Here is a 17621-nt window from a genome sequence, read left to right as displayed (position 1 = left end):
TTGAGAAAAAAAAAAAGACTATTATGACCAACAAAGTAAAAAGCTTCAGAAGGAAGACAAGTTGTCATTCTTCTTGGGTTCTTCTAAGGTCATTGGCTCTTGAATCCAAGTTCTGTTTTGATTTTCAGTCATGTCTGAAATAGCATCTGTTCTACTACAGGCACATCTCAAAAACATTCAGTGCTTTTTCAATGTCTGTATTCAGCTTATTAGCCCCCCCATCCTAAAGTAATTTTTTTATTAATAATACAATCTGTAACCTTTCAAAATCATGAAATCCCAATCTTATTTCACATTTCATGTGTTTCGTTGATTTGTCTACAATTTGTACCCATTGTAGTCTACTGTTGACATCTCTTTAGTTTAGCATTTGTCCTTAGTGACTACAAGTCTCATATGATCTCAGACTCTGACAGTAAAGAAGAATAAATCCTGAGTCATACTTATTGACCAGTGCTAAGATCAGGACTAGCTTTGTAAAACCTAAGTAGTCTTCTAAAAACCATAATAGTCTCTTTCTACTTCCAGCCCTGTGTAGAATAAAGGAAGACAGCAGTATAATTTCAAGAAGAATAGAAGATCCTAAAACATTTTTGCTTGTCTCATTAAGTTTTATTTTTAACACAGTATCAACAATTTTTAAGCAGATAACATGGATGGAGTGCAAGTTTGAACTCTACTGCCCTATTACATATGGGGAGAATACCCTGCAGGCAGTATGATTGTCATGTTTTGTTTATAGATATAATCATATACAGCACCAAGTGCTCCTGGTGTATATTTCACTGTAGCGTGTTTTGTTAAACACAGGGCTTAGGTTCAGCAATTTGAAAACATCTATCAATTATATAATAGCTACCACAGGAAAAAAGAGGCGCTCTGGCTTCTTTAATGAAATATAGTGATGTACAGCAAAGCTTGAAACTTATTTGCTGCAGTTAGAGAAAACATCAGAAGCTTCTTGAATCATTTTCTTTTACCATGTCACAAGATAGGGAACTAATGTGTTTTGAATCTGTTACTTCCAAAAAGAATTGACTAATGTCAGTGTTGATCATTTTCTTCAGGATTAGATACATAATTTACAAGAGTCCTAGAAAAGAAGAGAAATCAAATACTGATTCAAATTTTTTTGTGATATGGCTGCCTGAAGGGAAGCTCATTGTCGATGTGGGGTTCCCAATTTTTACTAGTTCACCAAACACTGTGCTTAAGGCTGATGATGATTATGGCTGTCTCTCTGATAGTTCATCACATCAGTGTAATTTTAATTTATGGTTTTCTTAGTCATAAATCAAGACCATTACAGAAAAATGGATGCCCCTGAGTCATTCATAACCTCAGTGCACACACTCCATAAATCTGAAAGCTTACCCATCCTATTATTTCTAAGAGAATGTTAAAAATCTGTTATTGTAAAATTTCTTTTGCCTTTCTACAGAACTCTTGTGCTCTGGTGAAAACAAAACAAAACAAAACAAAACAAACACAAGTGAATTCTGTCTTTAAAATTTCACTGTTTTCACTTGAAACATACGGTGTTTTGATATGCTTTGGTTTTTTCTTAAGGAATAATATCACATAAATGGATATCCACTCAAGATTTTTAACTGCATCAGCTAAATACCTGATTCTGAAAGCACCAATAATTGTGTCTGCCTGAAGTCCCATCAACCAAAATTACTAACTTGGAAGAATACGGATTTGGATCTACATATTTTATCAGATTAGGAACTTTAAACAGAGATTTTGGTAGACCAAAACAATGTATAATGTCGAAATAAAATCCGAGAATGTTTTAAACTATATTAAAAATGATTTTTTTTTTAAGTCAAAATATTAGATTTTAAAATTCTTAAACATTTCAACTTTTATTTTTCCAACTGGCATTTAGGTTTCAAAATAGAACACTTTTAAAGAGTGGAAAAAAGTCCCTCAGAAATGAACCAGAACAAACTGAATGGGTTCCTAAGGGAAGAAAACTGAGAAACTTGTTATTAAAACTTTAGGACTGGGACTATTTCCATTTACTGCCACTGACAAAAGCCATCAGTCAACATCTCGATCTAGCCCTTATTACAACACGTGCAATACAGAACACAGTTTCTAAAAGGGAATTCATTATTAATCATAAAAGGAAGTTGATTTCAAATCATAAGTGCCAGGAAAAGCAAGCTTGTTTTTAACAACTTTCCTCCTACAGAGATTACATGGTTGAGAGCTCAAATTTGCTAAACCTGCACATTTGTAGGGAACTTTTACGTGTGACCTGGTATGCAAAATACTGTTGCAATATGAATAAAACATAACTTTTGCAGCAACAGCTACCTTTTCCTGGATTTTTATTCATTATGAAAACCAGAATATTTTTTGGAAGAAAGGATTTTAACTATCAGAGTTTTCTGAAAAATAAGTTATCTTCTTCTACTGATAAAGAAAAGAAAATGAGGAAAGCAAACAACAGAAAACCCTGGCAGTTAATGTGTAGTCAATGATCAGAAGTTCTAAGGTAATTATTTTCTCCTTCAAAGTGATACTAAAAATTTTTAGGGTCTGGTTATTTCCAGTACATTAAGAACATTTAAAGTCAGGCAACCTTAGAGAGTGAAAGGACATTAAAAGGGGTGTAAATTTACTTTGTCAGAATTGTGTAAAGTGATAATTGTATATAAGACAATCAGGTTCTTTGAGATTATAATTTGATGTTTCTAAATATCTGCTTTCAGAATTTCCTTGCATCTGTCAAAGATTGAGATACCTTATTCAAACTCAAGAATCACACAGAAATTTAAATTTTGAAGATCATGATTTTTTTTTAATTTAACTTTTGTACTGTATCTCTCAGCATTGCCATACATGCATTTGTTTTGTAAGAATTGCAAGAGTAGTACTGATCAGTAATCATGAGGTTCCTATATCTGGAAGCTATAGCTGCTTCAGAGGAAATCTGAAAGGTCAGTCTGCCTAAAGGAGAGCATTAATGTTACTGAGGACCACAGGGAGAAACCAGCATTGCAGCTAGAAGGGTCTCTGCAGCTGGTGAAGCCTGCTGACCAAGTGCCCCTTAGGGAACATGATACAGTCTTTACTAGCCAGAGTCAACACTTTCTGCCCAAAGGGAAAGCCAGCACTGCACCAGGAAAGGAACAAGTCTGAAGCTTGACCACAAGGACCCTGCAGAGTCAGCAAAAACTTTGAGGAACCAGAGACCCCGGCAGAGGAATCGTGAATCCTGAGGGTTGGGGTCAGAGACAGGACTGGGGCTGGCCACCGGGTGAGGAGCCATAGCCCACACAACAGACACTCGCAACCAAAACCCGACAGAGAAAATATCAAAGAACATCCTAAGGAAAAGGAAAACAAAAAAGAAGAGGGAAAAAAAAAAGGTCAGAAAGAAAAAAGGAAACCCTTTGATTCGATTATTTAGATGCAAGACGTGTTCTAAACTGAGTTACATTAATTGTTCTAAAGGTTGAACTGTACTGCAAACCTGGTACTTTCATGATTTATTTTTCTGGCATAGAAAATAAATAAATGAATAAAAGCTATAGCTTTTCTGAAGCACAATACCAGCTGTATAGATGAACACAATCATAAACACAGTCATAGCTACAACATGTTACCACACAATTTGAAGTAGAAATATCTGTAAGAACAGGAGTAGAAGTATCTATAGAGGATATCTAGCTGACAGAGATTCATTAAAAATCATAGTTACATGTGTCTTCATTAAGAGGAAACTGCAGGAAAACAAAGGATACAGTGGGAAAGTATTCTATCTTAAAAGCATCTCCTTTATAAAACAGCAGGGTAAAAAGTGCTCTGCCACCTTAATAGTGCTTTGCCTTCAATAAATACAGATGTTTTCACTGAAACCAATGAAACCAATGAGGGTAGATTTAGAGGGTAGGTTTAGATTAGATATAAGGAAGAAATTTTTCACTCTGAGGGTGGTGAGGCCCTGGAACAGGTTGCCCAGAGAAGTTGTCGTTGCCCATCCCTGGAAGTGTTCAAGGCCAGGTTGGATGGGGCTTTGATCAACCTGGTCTAGTAGGGGGTTAGAACTAGATGATCTTTAAGGTCCCTTCCAACCCAAACCATTCTATGATTCTATGAAAACATCCATTGTTTTCCCTCTGATCCATTGGCAATCAAAGGCACTACCTAATTTGCAATATGATGATTTGGAGTATTGACAATCATTCACAAAGATTACTTGAGTTTAGTACATTTTGTCTAGCGAGAGGAGACAACAGCTTTGCCACAGCAGATCATCATGTGGCATAAACTACTTTCGACACGTGCTAAGTAAGTTTAGTGAATGTAGAAACAGATGGAAACAAACGGTACCACCCCTATTACGACTTCCTTCTTCATTGTTACTATACCAGTGCCTGCAGACACCGATGGAGACTTGCATCCAGCATCTCAAACCCTGAAAAACTTTAAGAAATAAAGCCCAATAATCCCTTTAGAAATCTTCCAGGCTTTAGATAAAGATGAGTAAGCTGAGAAACAGAAGTGAAAGGTAGGGAGAGAAACATCTCCTTGCTGAATCAATCCAGTTGCACCATGCACAGGGGGACAGAGCCCTGTGTGCCTGCTCGCACCCTGGGCTGTGTGAGCAGGGGTTGTGCAGCAAAGCAGCGGGCGGTGTGATGAGAACGGGGCCATGGCAAGAGGCTGGGAGCAGAAACACCTGCTGTGGAGTAGTGTGCCTACCCGTTTGCATCTCCACAACTTCACACGTTAGACAGAGCTCGCCCACGAATTTGGACAACCAGTGGTGTCCAGCATGTGAGCTCAAGGAGGTGAGAAAAGAGACAAAAAAAGAGAGGCAAAGAACATCCTAACACATCCATTCTTAATGAGAGTTAACAAGGGGTGTCCTTAGATAAATCTTTTCCTGTTAGCTTTGTGGTCAATGTGGTTAGCATGGTCTGGTTTCAGTAGTCTGAGGAGCAGCCAATCTAATCATATTTCAGACAATTCCCTGGAGTACGCATACATCAGGCAGAAATAATGGGACTGAAAAGCTACAGGCTTAATGAAAAATTTAGCAGTCTAGAGGGGGATAGAAAAAGGTAGATTGGAATGGAATTAAAATTGAAGCAAATTCTAAGGTAGCTCTCAGTTACTAGTATGTAACTGCTATGTTAGTACTAACGTTTGTACAAAATGTGTGTATCAGTTTTTCAGCTCACTTAATAAACACTAACTTTTCAGAAAACTGTAGCAATTATGAAGATCTGGAGTGTATGCCATAATAGTTATGATAAGGGTCTAACTCTAGTGTTTTCCAAAAATTACTATTTAGTATTAATCTTCAAACTTGTTTAACCATTTTTTTTTTCCCTTCGTGCCTTTCAACAGACAGATATCAGGTTAGTGCAGGGAAATAACACTGCCATACAATCTGCTGTACACAGTTTCTGTTGGTAGGGTTTCCTCTATTTGGGCAGAAGAATTAAATATATGAGTTCTTGCCAAGTATTTACAGATATTAAATGGTAGATATGGTAAAGTGGTTTAACAGTTGTGGCTGAAAATGGGGAGTTATATGTGTTGCTGTGGGTAGCACTCAGATAATTATTGCAAAGTAGTCTCAACAGGAGAATCATTTGTAAATATTTACTATACTGTCTTTGTTACTCTTCTTCAGGAACCTCTCACATGGAAAACCAGAGATGTTTGAAACCTGCTTTTTGTGATTTTATTAAAGTCACTGAATAAACTCCCTTTGGTGAATCTAGTCATCAATTCACACTGTTGCCCCTCTCATCAGCCTTTAGCAAAACAACACTTGATATTTCACGCTTGCAGAGCTACCCAAATGGCTAACGTACCTCAAGTAAACCCCGTAAATATTGCACAGCTATCAAGGAAACAGGTTAACTTGATTTTGCTTTTCTCATGACTGTAACTCTTCTTTCATGGAACCATCTTCTGACAGAAAGAAGTGCCTTGGACCCAACAACTTCTCAAGTTACAGCTGTGGCTTGATGCTTAGCTGTCATACAACTATTGCATATTATATTCTCTGAATCTTATTGGGAGGGCAACTTTCAAAACAAATATAATTCCATGCATAGGTGGAGCTTAACTACCACAGAACTTGCAGAACATATTAAGGTAGCAATTAGAAACAACTCCTAAGGATGGGTAAGTTGTTGTGTCTTTTGTTTCTTCTGCTATTAAGTAATAAGGGACTACACTAATCCTAGTTGACTATATAGAAAAACTCCAAATTCTCCCTTTATAGTCAAGAAATATTTTTATTGCAGTAGTTCATCATCCCAGTGTTTCAACTAAATTGTAAGTGGTTAGAGTCCAAACTTCTCTTTTACTAAATACATTTCCATCCCTTTATATTATTTGAAATACCTGGGCAATATATATGTACCCATCATTGTGTCTGACACTGTCTTTTGAAGGATGAATTACTACTTCCCTGCCTAACTTCATAATCAGTCTGAGGAATATCTGATATATAATAATTCTAAAATATCATTTAAAGGAGCAAGTAAATACACAACCCAACCTACTTTAAAATATAAAGAACTTGGTTCAGGTTATTGTGCTTTTACTGTCTTCTCAAGAAGATTGGAAGAGCTTTCTTCTGCCAACTGACAGAGAAGAAATCATCAATATTTTTGAAGTGCTTTGAAAAAATGTAATACTTAAATGAGTATACTCTAATGTCAGCATCATAATCAAACTAGTACTTACATTTAGATGAAGTTGGTTAGTCCACTGACCAATTACTTTGTATTCTGTACTCTTGTTGGTGATTTGATACTGGAAAATATCATAGCGTCCAGGAGCATCTCCATTTTCATTGAAGATAACAGGTGTTCCAGCACTCCCTGAAAAAAATTAAAAAGCAATTAGGATAAATACCTTTAAAACAGTTTTCCAGAAAATATATTTTGGAGGAAAAATACTAATTAGAGATTGAGCAGGTTCTTCGTAATGCAAGGCTAGTATGGTAATAAATCCAAAAACCTTACAAAGAGAAAATGTGTGTTATTATCATCATCACAGAATCTATCCTATCTATGATTAATTAAAACAATTTAAAAAGATAATCTTTTGCAATCTTTTTGTTTGGTTGGTTGGGGGTTTTTTTGTGTGTGTATTGCAGAATATTAGGAAATTCTGTGATAAAACAGAATTAGAGAAACTCCTTCTGACTTGCAGAAGGGCACAATTTGACTTTAGGGCATGAATACAGTGCAGTAGCACAAAATAGCAACCTTGTAATGAACTTCATAAAGAATTTCCCCATTAAGTATGAAAATAAAATTAATATCATCAACTTAGGAGCCAATGCTCATAAAAGACCTTGAGATGTAAGTGTCTAAACCTGGTCACAGTTAATGTGATCAGTTTCTAACACTGACCACCTGTGTAAAAGTGTTTTATCAAAATAAATTAAGGATAGCAGTTGTGCTTGTTGCTCTCTCCTCTATACACGACACCGCCTCACAGAAAGGGCCATTGCTGAAGCTGTCAAAAGTTATAAATTGACACTCTGTTCTTACTTCGATCAACAAAATGTTCAAAGATTGAAAACTACATGTCTACCTTGGCAACCAGGCCAGCCAAATTAGAACACATTTTGATTAATTCCCTCAAGGTGACATCAAGGACCTGCACTCCTAGGGACTTTTCAAAAACTACACAAAGAATGTCATTTTCACCTATCGCCCAAATTCATATGTATAGGTGAATCATATTTATAGTTATGTCCATTGAAGACAAATTCAAGTATGTTAAAGTTCTATTTCAGTGACCAGAGAATGAAATCTGTCTTTACTAGGGAAAAAAACCAAACCACCACAAAACCTACCTCCCAATGCTTTCACATTTCTCCATATGAACAACCAAGAAAAGGAGAATATCCAGTTCATAGTCAATTCCTACAGTAGAAGACTTGTTAATGTAGCACCTAAAGGCACTAAGCCCACTGTGAGTGGTTTCCAGAGAATGCCAAAAAAGCTTGAAATACTGGGTACATATCAAGCAGAAGCTAGCCAGTAGAAGTGGGGACAGCAATCTACATACCCCAGAATTTCAATTACTTCTTCTTGTATGTCTGTCTGTCTCCCATAAAATATTTTTTTCTCTTGTTTTGTATAGCAGCTTTCATACAAAACTGAAATCCAGTGAAATAAACAGTGCTTTGAGAGTGACAAGTGGCACATTAACTACTGTGCCAATTTCACAGTTCTGCCAGCAAAACTCTGGCTGCAAAAATTAGATGTGAGCAACCATGGAAGAGGAATATAAAAAAATTATGTGTGATAAAGACTTAAGACCCCATGAAGATGCAAGAGACTCAACATAAAATTTTGGAAAGCTCTTCATGCTTTGCTCCCAATTCCTTTGACAGAATGGAGGGCAAGAAAAATGCCAGTCTACAATCTTCCAAACAATGAAATTATTCTTCACTGCTCAAATAGCAGGTTGAACCAATAAATTTCTTCAATCCAATAAACACATACTCAACTGTTGTTGGTATGGAGGTATGGAGGTAACCTTCAAAATATTACTCTCAAGTAATGATGGAATTCATCTTTCCACTCAGCAGCATTTAAAAAGCTCATGGAAAGAACAGATATCTTTTACCAACAGATACAAAATGCCCTTTGTATCACTTAAGACCAACGGGAACTTCAGACACTTATGCTCAGCAATAACAGTGTGAGCTAATACTCTATTGCTGGTTTTAGAAATATCATGTACAAAGAGACAGACTATAGTACAGGCCAGAATCATCTTTCTCTTTGGTATAGTAGTGTTCTCATCTAGAGTGTAACAGCATCTCATGCTGTGCACCTCAATCAACAGGGATGCAGCATCCTGTTGAATGCAGCTGCCACTCCAACTGATTCTAACAAGATCTTTCTCATATAACAGAAGTTAAAACAACCTTTGCCAAGTTAATAAAGTTAAGCTTGTGTCCTGGTTTCAGCTGGGATAGAGTTAATTCTCCTTCTAGTAGCTGGTACAGTGCTGTGTTTTTGATTTAGGATGAGAATAATGTTGATAACACACTGATGTTTTAGTTGTTGCTGAGCGGTGCTTACACTAAGTCAAGGACTTTGCAGCTTCTCATACTGCCCTGCCAGTGAGGAATCTGTAGGTGCACAAGAAGCTGGGAGGGGGACACAGCCAGGACAGCTGATCTAAACTGGTCAAAGGGATATTCCATACCATATGACGTCATGCTGAACAAAAACTGGGGGTGTTGGCCAGGTGCGGCCCCTGCTCAGGAACTGGCTGGACATCAGTTAGCGGGTGGTAAGCAATTGCATTGTGCATCACTTGTTTTGTATATTCTTTTATCATCATTATTATTATTTTCCTTTTCTGTCCTATTAAGTTGTCTTTTTCTCAACCCACAAGTTTTACCTTTTTTTGATTGTCTCCCCCATCCCACTGGGCAGGGGGGAGTGAGCAAACGGCTGTGTGGTGTTTAGCTGCCTGTTGGGTTAAGCCATGACAGCTTGTTAAAACCTGGAATAAGCCACAGAAGATTCAGACTCCCAAACACTGGGAAGAACGTACAATTCCTCTGTTGAATAACAGATTTTTAGAAAGTACAATAACAGTCACAGTGCCTGCTGTAAAGTAAATTTGATAATGTACTAGCAATGCTGCCATAACTAGTAGATACTGTGAGCAAGCAGTACCAGACAATTATTTTCATGTGTCTTATCATTTATATATGTCTTTTAGTTCATTGTTGCTTTGTGGAATGAAACATTTAATGGACCTAAAACAAGGAGGTATGCATGGCTGGATTGTGCTGATAAACGATTAGCTATATAACCCGGAAAGCAAAGCTTAAAGGCATTTGAAGAAAAACTGGGGATTTTAGCAAGGGTTCCCAAAATTATGAATGCAAGATGGTAGCAGAAGCCTTGAAAGTGTAAGGACAGAATGAAACTAGAGGCCTCAAGGATACAAAAAAATTACAAATGTTCAATTAGTGTTCTTAAAAGAATGTTAATCTCATCTGAAGAAAAATATACCCTGATGGATGATACAGATGAAAAGTTCATCTGAGAATAGATAGTCCACAAAATGAAAAGGTTTTCTAAGAAAATATATTTTGTTGGATAGTCTATCAAATTAAAGTGAATACTTCTGTGGAAAAACTGATTAACACTGTATAGAGATCAGATAATTAAACCATGTGGAGAAACATTGTAGCTGACCATAACTAAGAGCATAGGTGGAGGCACGTCTAGATTCGGTATATAACACTGTAACAAAAGCCATTGGGTTGTACAAATGCCTCTTTTTTTTGACAACCAGATATGCAGAATTGAGCACTCTTGATATCCTGTACTGTACTGCCATGTATGCTTATACTGTACCAATACCATTACAGGGAATTGCATCTTAGTGCTAGTTTAAGTCATTGAGTGTTTAATTGCTCCACTTAATGGTTATTGAGGACTGGCTGCTAAATCCAAATGCAACACACTATGGAGAGAAAGTAATACAGAATACACCACTGACCTGAGGTAGTGAGCCCAGGTTATATAAATTCCAGCTTATATAAAAAGATTTTGGGAAACCACACTGAATAGTTCTTGGACAGGATATTTATCTTAAAGAGTGAACTTGGATATCCTCATCCAGGAACCACATTTATTGGGCACCATCATAGGAAAATGTTACTTTTGCTTAGGAAAAATGTCCCTGTAATGCTAGTGTAGACCACCTCAGAAAATACAAAGTAGCCCATGGTTTTTTAAATAATTTCACTAATTTCATAATGTTTTTGGTTTTTTTTTTTCCATAATTTGTCAGCAATCATTTAGCAAGATAGTTAAAGAGCAGTGAGGGAACTGTGCCTCTAGGCCCTTTCACATTTTATTCTCTGTGTGGTTATGTTGCCATGCATAATTTTAACCCATGATTGACTCAGGTAATTGTATTCAATCTGTCACCATCTTAACTAAATTTTTAATATATTCTGGATGCCTAAAACAGAATTACATGGTAGAATTTCAAGAATACATAATAAGCTAACTACAGAAATAGGATAACTATGGAAAATCATGTGTGAACCTTCACCTTCTTCATCCTTCCTTTGTGCCAATCCTTTTTTTTTTTTTTTTTTTTTTAAATATCCAAACATAGTTACTTAGTTTGAGATCTGTTTCTGAAGCCTCTCTTTGCTGAGCAATTCCAGAATACTTTTAGAAAGTCTTTTTTATTTTTTCTGTTGTATAACTGTAGACGGATAAGTGGAAAGAAATTTTCAAATTTCACAATGAAGCATTGTTCAAAAGGTTTACAGACTTGTTTTGAAATCACTCTTCTGCAGTTAAAAAGGTAAAACAGAAGAGGAAAATGTAGCTCATTTAATGTACTCAGTCTCTAAAGGAAAGACCAGCAGTTCAGTCTCATGGTTAGCATAAGGTGAAAGCGTTTATTTCCCTTTACAGGAACTACTTTACCAAAAGGGACAAAAGGGATGAGATACAGTGGGAAACGTAGAGACAGAGCTCCATCCATGTTTCTACTCCTTCGAAGACATCAGAGCACGAATCGATTACACTGTCCGGACAACAGAGCTGTGACTACATCCAATGATGTCATTCAAAATACAAACAAAGAAAAACTGGTTTGTGCACCTGAACTGGTGTCCTGAGTTTTTCAAGTCATAAACATAAGCATTTGTCTACTACTGGACATCCTTTTAACAGGCATACCTACTGTAAGTATAATGTGATCACCTAAAATCTTCAGAGTCTTTGCTGTATTGCATACAAAGTCCTTTACATTTTTGACACACTGAATGGCTGATAAATAGATCCTGCTTCAAAATCACTCCAAAATCAGACTAAATAATCTTCTATAAACCCTATAGAAGGATGCTTTGTAGAATAGTTCTGTTTCCATTCACTTGAAGAAAATCCATATCCATGGCATAAGAGAATAACTTATATTTTATCAAGCCTAAGGACACATTTAATTATTGTAGATATAAAGCAATAATCTGGTACTGAAAGAAATTCTCCCTCCTCCTTCCCAGTTTACAGCCAGCAGCATTAAACAACTCTTGGAGTTAAACTAACACATTAGCCAAACATTACTGAAGCAATGTGTCTGTGACCTCAGCTGTTTATAAGCCTTTCAAAATGCAGCCTAAACTAGCCAGAAATGTTATTTAGAGGAGGAAAAAAATCATGAAGTTTTTAATTCAGAATGGTGTCAAGGAGGACTCTTTCTGATAAACAACTGTTTTATGACAGGTCCTTTGTGCACTGAACTTGAAAATTCATATTCTTCTGAAGAAAATCCTTAAACATGTACCTTGATATTCTTAAGATGCTGCTCAGCAACTACCTTATCCTGCATGTGCCTACTTTATCAAGTTACATTTCACATGAATCTAAAACATCCCCGCTCCTAATGCAAACTGTAATCTTAGTTCCCTGTGAGGTTACGGAGGACACTTGCCCGGATGCCTTTCAGTGAAGTTGCTGAGTTACATCTCAGGTAATGGAAAAGAATTGGAATGACTGGAAACCACAAGTTCACATGTAATAGTGGCCAACTGCATATTAAATTGATTAATCTGTAATGGATCCTAAATTAAGAATAGTGGTGAGCCTTACTTAAAAAAAAAAAAAAAATCTCTTAAATTAAATCAACAGCCTTGGATTTTTCTTATATGAAAACATCTAATAAAAGTTTACTTATTATGAGCCACTGTTACTTCAGTGCCTTAACAAAAGTGTAAAAAAGTGGTTGTGCTAATAAGTCTTACAATGGCCATTTACCAATATTCCAACTCTGGTGGAGCTGATTCCATTACAAAGCTTGATACCAGATACAAATCTGGTATTTCACCAGATTTCAGTGGCTTGATATTAATTGCATTTTTTAAACTGAAATGAAAATTACTTAAGCTAAGTCTTCATCCTTTGAGCTGCTCCACATAGGCTGTTTTTTCTGTTATGAATCCTTATGCAGTCAGTATGGATTCAAGGGTATGTTTAGGTAAACAAAAGTCAAGCAGTTTATTATACACTATAATACAGTTAACTCTTGTCTATCAAAAACTTCAGAATTTGGCTTTACTGGAAGATTCCTCAGATTTATAGGCTCAACCCTTATTTCATTAATTATACAAATAGTTTCAAGTGCTAGAGTTAGGGGTTCAGATATTTTTTTTAATTAGCATTTCATTTTAATTAGCTGTTAAAAGGAAAAAGTACTACAGAGATGTACATGAATTAAATTGTTCTCAGTTAAGTAGAAAAAGGGACAGTAAACCTTTGAACTTTCAGTACTGAGAGTTCCCAGAGAAGAAGAATGTGTCTGTAAAATTAAACAAGAAATTTGTCACTGATAAGTATTTCAATGAGACGAATTAAATAGAAGGTTGAAATTGAATCAATGGAAAGAGTAAATAGAAGCTGTTAAAATATTTAATACTTGGAAAAAAAACGCAGAGAATTATAAACAAGTAATCAGAACCAACAAAAGTTAATTTGTGAATGTTATGCTGGCAGACAGAGGAGGAATACACACTGTATCAAGCTATGTAAAGTTTGTGATAAATGAAGCCATTATCTGCTCAATCTCCATACAGCAGAGGTTTTCAAACAATGAGCAATATAGTTACTAAAATAACAAATGATGATTGTGTTACACTTATTTAAAATCTGAAAAGATTTCTCTTTATGCTTACCCTAAATGTCTCAGTTCAAGATTGGGACAATAAAACAGGATTACATCCAGTTGCTGTAAACACAGGCACTTACTGACATTTTAAATATCCTAAGATACTGGAGACATCCACACAGATATGCAGAATATGCATATGACAGAGAACCTGTGACTTTCCGAAGCAGCAGCTGGAGGCCAGATGGATACCCTGGGGTATCTGAAATGACATTCGATGCCCATGTTTAGGCAATTTATCTTACTTACCACAGAGCAGATTCTGTCTGTTTGTGTATGAATGCACAAAATAGAACCAAAGGGAAACAGAGAGTGCTACAGGAAATTAATTATATACAGATTTAGGGCATATGTGATATAAATTATGGTGGTACCCACTACAAGGCTCATGGAGAAAGTAAAGAATTTGGTATTAAAATAAATGGATATAAATCAATTCCAGGTCAGGCAGTAAAACTTTATATTATTGTAGCTGATGGACAAGAACTTTAGTTGTGATCTGCAGAGATGGGTGTAATTTATTTGATGTCTTTGTCCTCAGCACAGAGAATGATTAGAAATGTGTACTTCTGTGAAAGGAACAGCTCGTTCCACCCCTGCATGTGAACATCAGTCAGGGTGGGTATCATGAGCACATGGTATTTAAAATAACAAATAACAAGTAGTACTTTTTCCCTTCCAGAATGTATTAGAACTTCAAGCAGAGAGATATGATGTCTCATAAAACTTACACTAAAATGAATAAAATTTTGAGATGAGACTGAGCCGTTGCAGCCAATGGTATAGGTATATTAAAAAGCAATTTGCCCCATCATTCATTAGTATGTCTGTCAGTGGTTATCAAAAGCAGTGATCTAGATGCAACTCTGCTTCATGCAGTCCTTCAGCTACTAATTGCAAGAAGAATATACAGGAGAAAAATTCTTCTACATTTTCTTTGTTGCCTACATTCTCTCCCCAAGCATCTGCTATTGGCCACTCTCAGCAAATGTACTACACTGGTGAAATTTTTGTTCACATCATCTAACAAGTAATACTCACTCCAGAATATAAAAGGACAGAACTCTAGCTCCTCTTCTTACGGCACCTTGAGTCTATTAACAGACAATAAAGATATCTATAATACAACCATATAATGGATTAAAATTCATATTTTGCCAGATAAAGAACTGAAATTGCTAGACACCAGTCCTGCTATGGTGACACAGTATTGTGAAGGCAGTTTTATATTTCCCAGCCTGGGCTGATCCCCTTCTCCTCACAGTGAGGCTATGCCTCTACTTTCACCTCTCCTCCCAGAGTTGGGGCAATGCTATGTGAATGACTTTCCCTACTCCAGCGCTAACTGTGAGGGGCAGGAGATGTAGATGAGCTTCTTCACCCATAGGTGCTAAAGCAAGGCAGGCATTAGCACTGTGGCATTGGCAGTAACATCCATCAGTTGTAGGAAAGAAGTGTAAAGAAGGAGGTTCTGATAGGGTAGGAACGAGTGAGGAACAGAAAACGAGCCCCTTTGGACTCCCCTGCCACCTTAGCTTTGTTCTTTCCACCTCTGGAAAAGGGACAGCCCTGTCCACACAACAGCATCATAGTAGATAGGGAGGGGGATTTGGGGGGAAGAGAGGGGACAAAGAATGAAAGAGCTTGCCATTTCCTACATGTAGCTACAAAGCTCAGTGCTACCAGCATACTTGGAAGAATCCAGACTATTTTTATTCTGCATTCAGAAAATCCATAGAGACAGGTCTAATCTTAAAATCTATGGCATACATTGTGTGCCAGAGACGATTGGTTTAGTTCTGCAGCTGAAGAACCCAGTAAGTCAAAAAAAGCCAACAGGCTCTGGGAACGGAGCATATGGAACACATAACTCAATCCATTAAAAATCAACACATCACATAAAATTCCACTGCAAGATAAATATTACTCTAGTAACATACTAAAATAGTAGCAAGGTGGTATGACATTATCTGGTAAGTGCTAACAGCTTGTACTGGAAGAGGAAGTTATAAGAGGATGGTTAGGTTTTGGGGGTAACAACTATACAAATGTGTAAATAAATGCATAAAGTTTTGTTTGCATGATATTATAGACTGGATAGTATCAAATGTTCTTGAGTGGAAAACGTTCATTTTAATGTTATCAAATACATGTTTCTGTTTTTAAAAAGTATTGTTGGGTATTTTTTCTTTTTAAATGTATTTTTCAGCACCAGTCAGCAAGCACATTTCTTGCAATCCTTCTGAGAAGAGTTCATGGCTATGATTTTCCACAAGAAAAAAAAGAAAATAAGGTAGCTCTCTATCTTACACATATGCTGGGAAGTAAGTGGGAGTGAAAGTGTGAGGAATCCCTACCACAAATATAACTGCAACTTGCTTGTTTCACTGTTGCCCAAATGAATACATTTCAAGTAAACGTGCATTTCTCTACAGAATCACAATCACCTCCAGTCCCCAGCAGCACAACCATACAACAGATGCCCAGTTTAAAAGGGTCTTCATATCCTTTATTTCCATTTTCATGATTTTACAGGCAAAAAAACCTCTTCCAAGAAACTGTAGCTATATAGTGCCATTGGAAGAGATCAGAAGAGATTGAAGACATCAGGAGTGCCCATGAACTTCTGCATTAGCAGGTTTTTATTACCCAAAGCTCTTATCAATATGTTCCTAGGAAGCACAGAATAATTCCCACCTGACCATAGATCTCGCCATCAGCTTCTCTCAGGGTATACGAGAAGGACACACCAAGACATATGTGAGAACCACATGTCACAAAGAGCTTGTGTGCACCCTGCATGCACCCTGTCTTCAGCAGTAGCCAGTCTCCAATGCTTCATGAGATACTGAGGATCCTCCTTATTGTACCTTTTCCCTTTTTCCTACTTTGTGACATTATTTGGGGAGGGTGGCGTGGTTCTTCACAAACACACCCTTTTTGTTTGTTTGTTTGTTCTACTAGTCCCAGAAAGATGTACTTATTTCAGTACCACTGAGCTCTGTCACTGAATGCACAGTACTTCCACATGGGGTCCATGGGTTCCACATGTTCAGCAGGTCCTATCTAGGTAGGTCCTACCTAGGACACTGTGCATTATACGAGGAAAAAAAAAAGTTCCCTTCCTGGATTAATGTTCATACATCATTATACAGCAGTGGTCCTATTACAATAGATACAAGTATAAATATTCATTTCTCTCTTTCTTTATTATTTTAATCTTTCAAAGATTTCTGGCTAAGGTTTTGTGTGAAATTCTGGTTTTATAAGGCTCCTCCTTTTTTGCTTTCATAATCAGCTAATTTCCTCTGGAATAAGCACCTCTGCTTAGTTCTACTAAAAGTTATGCTTGCAGTATAGTTTCTACCCTGCATCTTACTTTTGGCACTCTGGAACTTTTCAGGTAAGAACCTATCAAGCTGACAATTGACAGAGTGTCTTTCAGATGATACCAGACTTCTCTCATCAGCTTGCACTTACGGAATATGGGAAGGCAAAGATGAGTTACAACTCTTCCACTTCAGACTCCAGTCTGAGCACTTACTTCAGGCCAGGATGAAAACTTGCCAAGCAGATACATACACATCTCTGTAGACTTTGGAAGTCAAAAGACACTAAGATAAAGTGTTTCAGATAAAGAAACAACTTTAGCAAATATCAGTAACTCGCAAGTGCCTGTACAGTCTCAGAAAAAAAGATCTCTTCCCTTCCCACTCCAGAACAATACCTCTGGTACTGAACCATGTGAGGGAAAGGAGATGTGGAGCTAAGTGAAAGCCCTGCCCAAATGGAGGTGGGGCTCATATAAGGAGGTGGATCAAAGAGAGCAACACCTTACTACAAGGAATTAACACAAAGACTGTGATGTTCAGGAACTAGTTAAACTGCAAGGGATGTCTGCAGAA

General features: G+C 36.9%; 1 protein-coding gene across 5 annotated transcripts in view; it reads right to left on the bottom strand.

Annotated features, from left to right (window-relative positions):
• Positions 1-17621, bottom strand: part of GRM8 (glutamate metabotropic receptor 8) — a 388670-nt gene that overhangs the window by 75565 nt on the left and 295484 nt on the right. For all 5 annotated transcript variants that reach the window (XM_076329675.1, XM_076329646.1, XM_076329685.1 and 2 more), the window contains exon 8: positions 6730-6866. In XM_076329675.1, the coding sequence (XP_076185790.1) occupies positions 6730-6866 (137 nt within the window). The remainder of the gene's footprint in view (positions 1-6729; positions 6867-17621) is intronic.

This window comes from Aptenodytes patagonicus, chromosome 1 (assembly GCF_965638725.1).
Source record: "Aptenodytes patagonicus chromosome 1, bAptPat1.pri.cur, whole genome shotgun sequence".
In the NCBI taxonomy this organism is placed as follows: Eukaryota; Metazoa; Chordata; class Aves; order Sphenisciformes; family Spheniscidae; genus Aptenodytes; species Aptenodytes patagonicus.
This window is presented reverse-complemented; position numbering and strand designations above follow the sequence as displayed.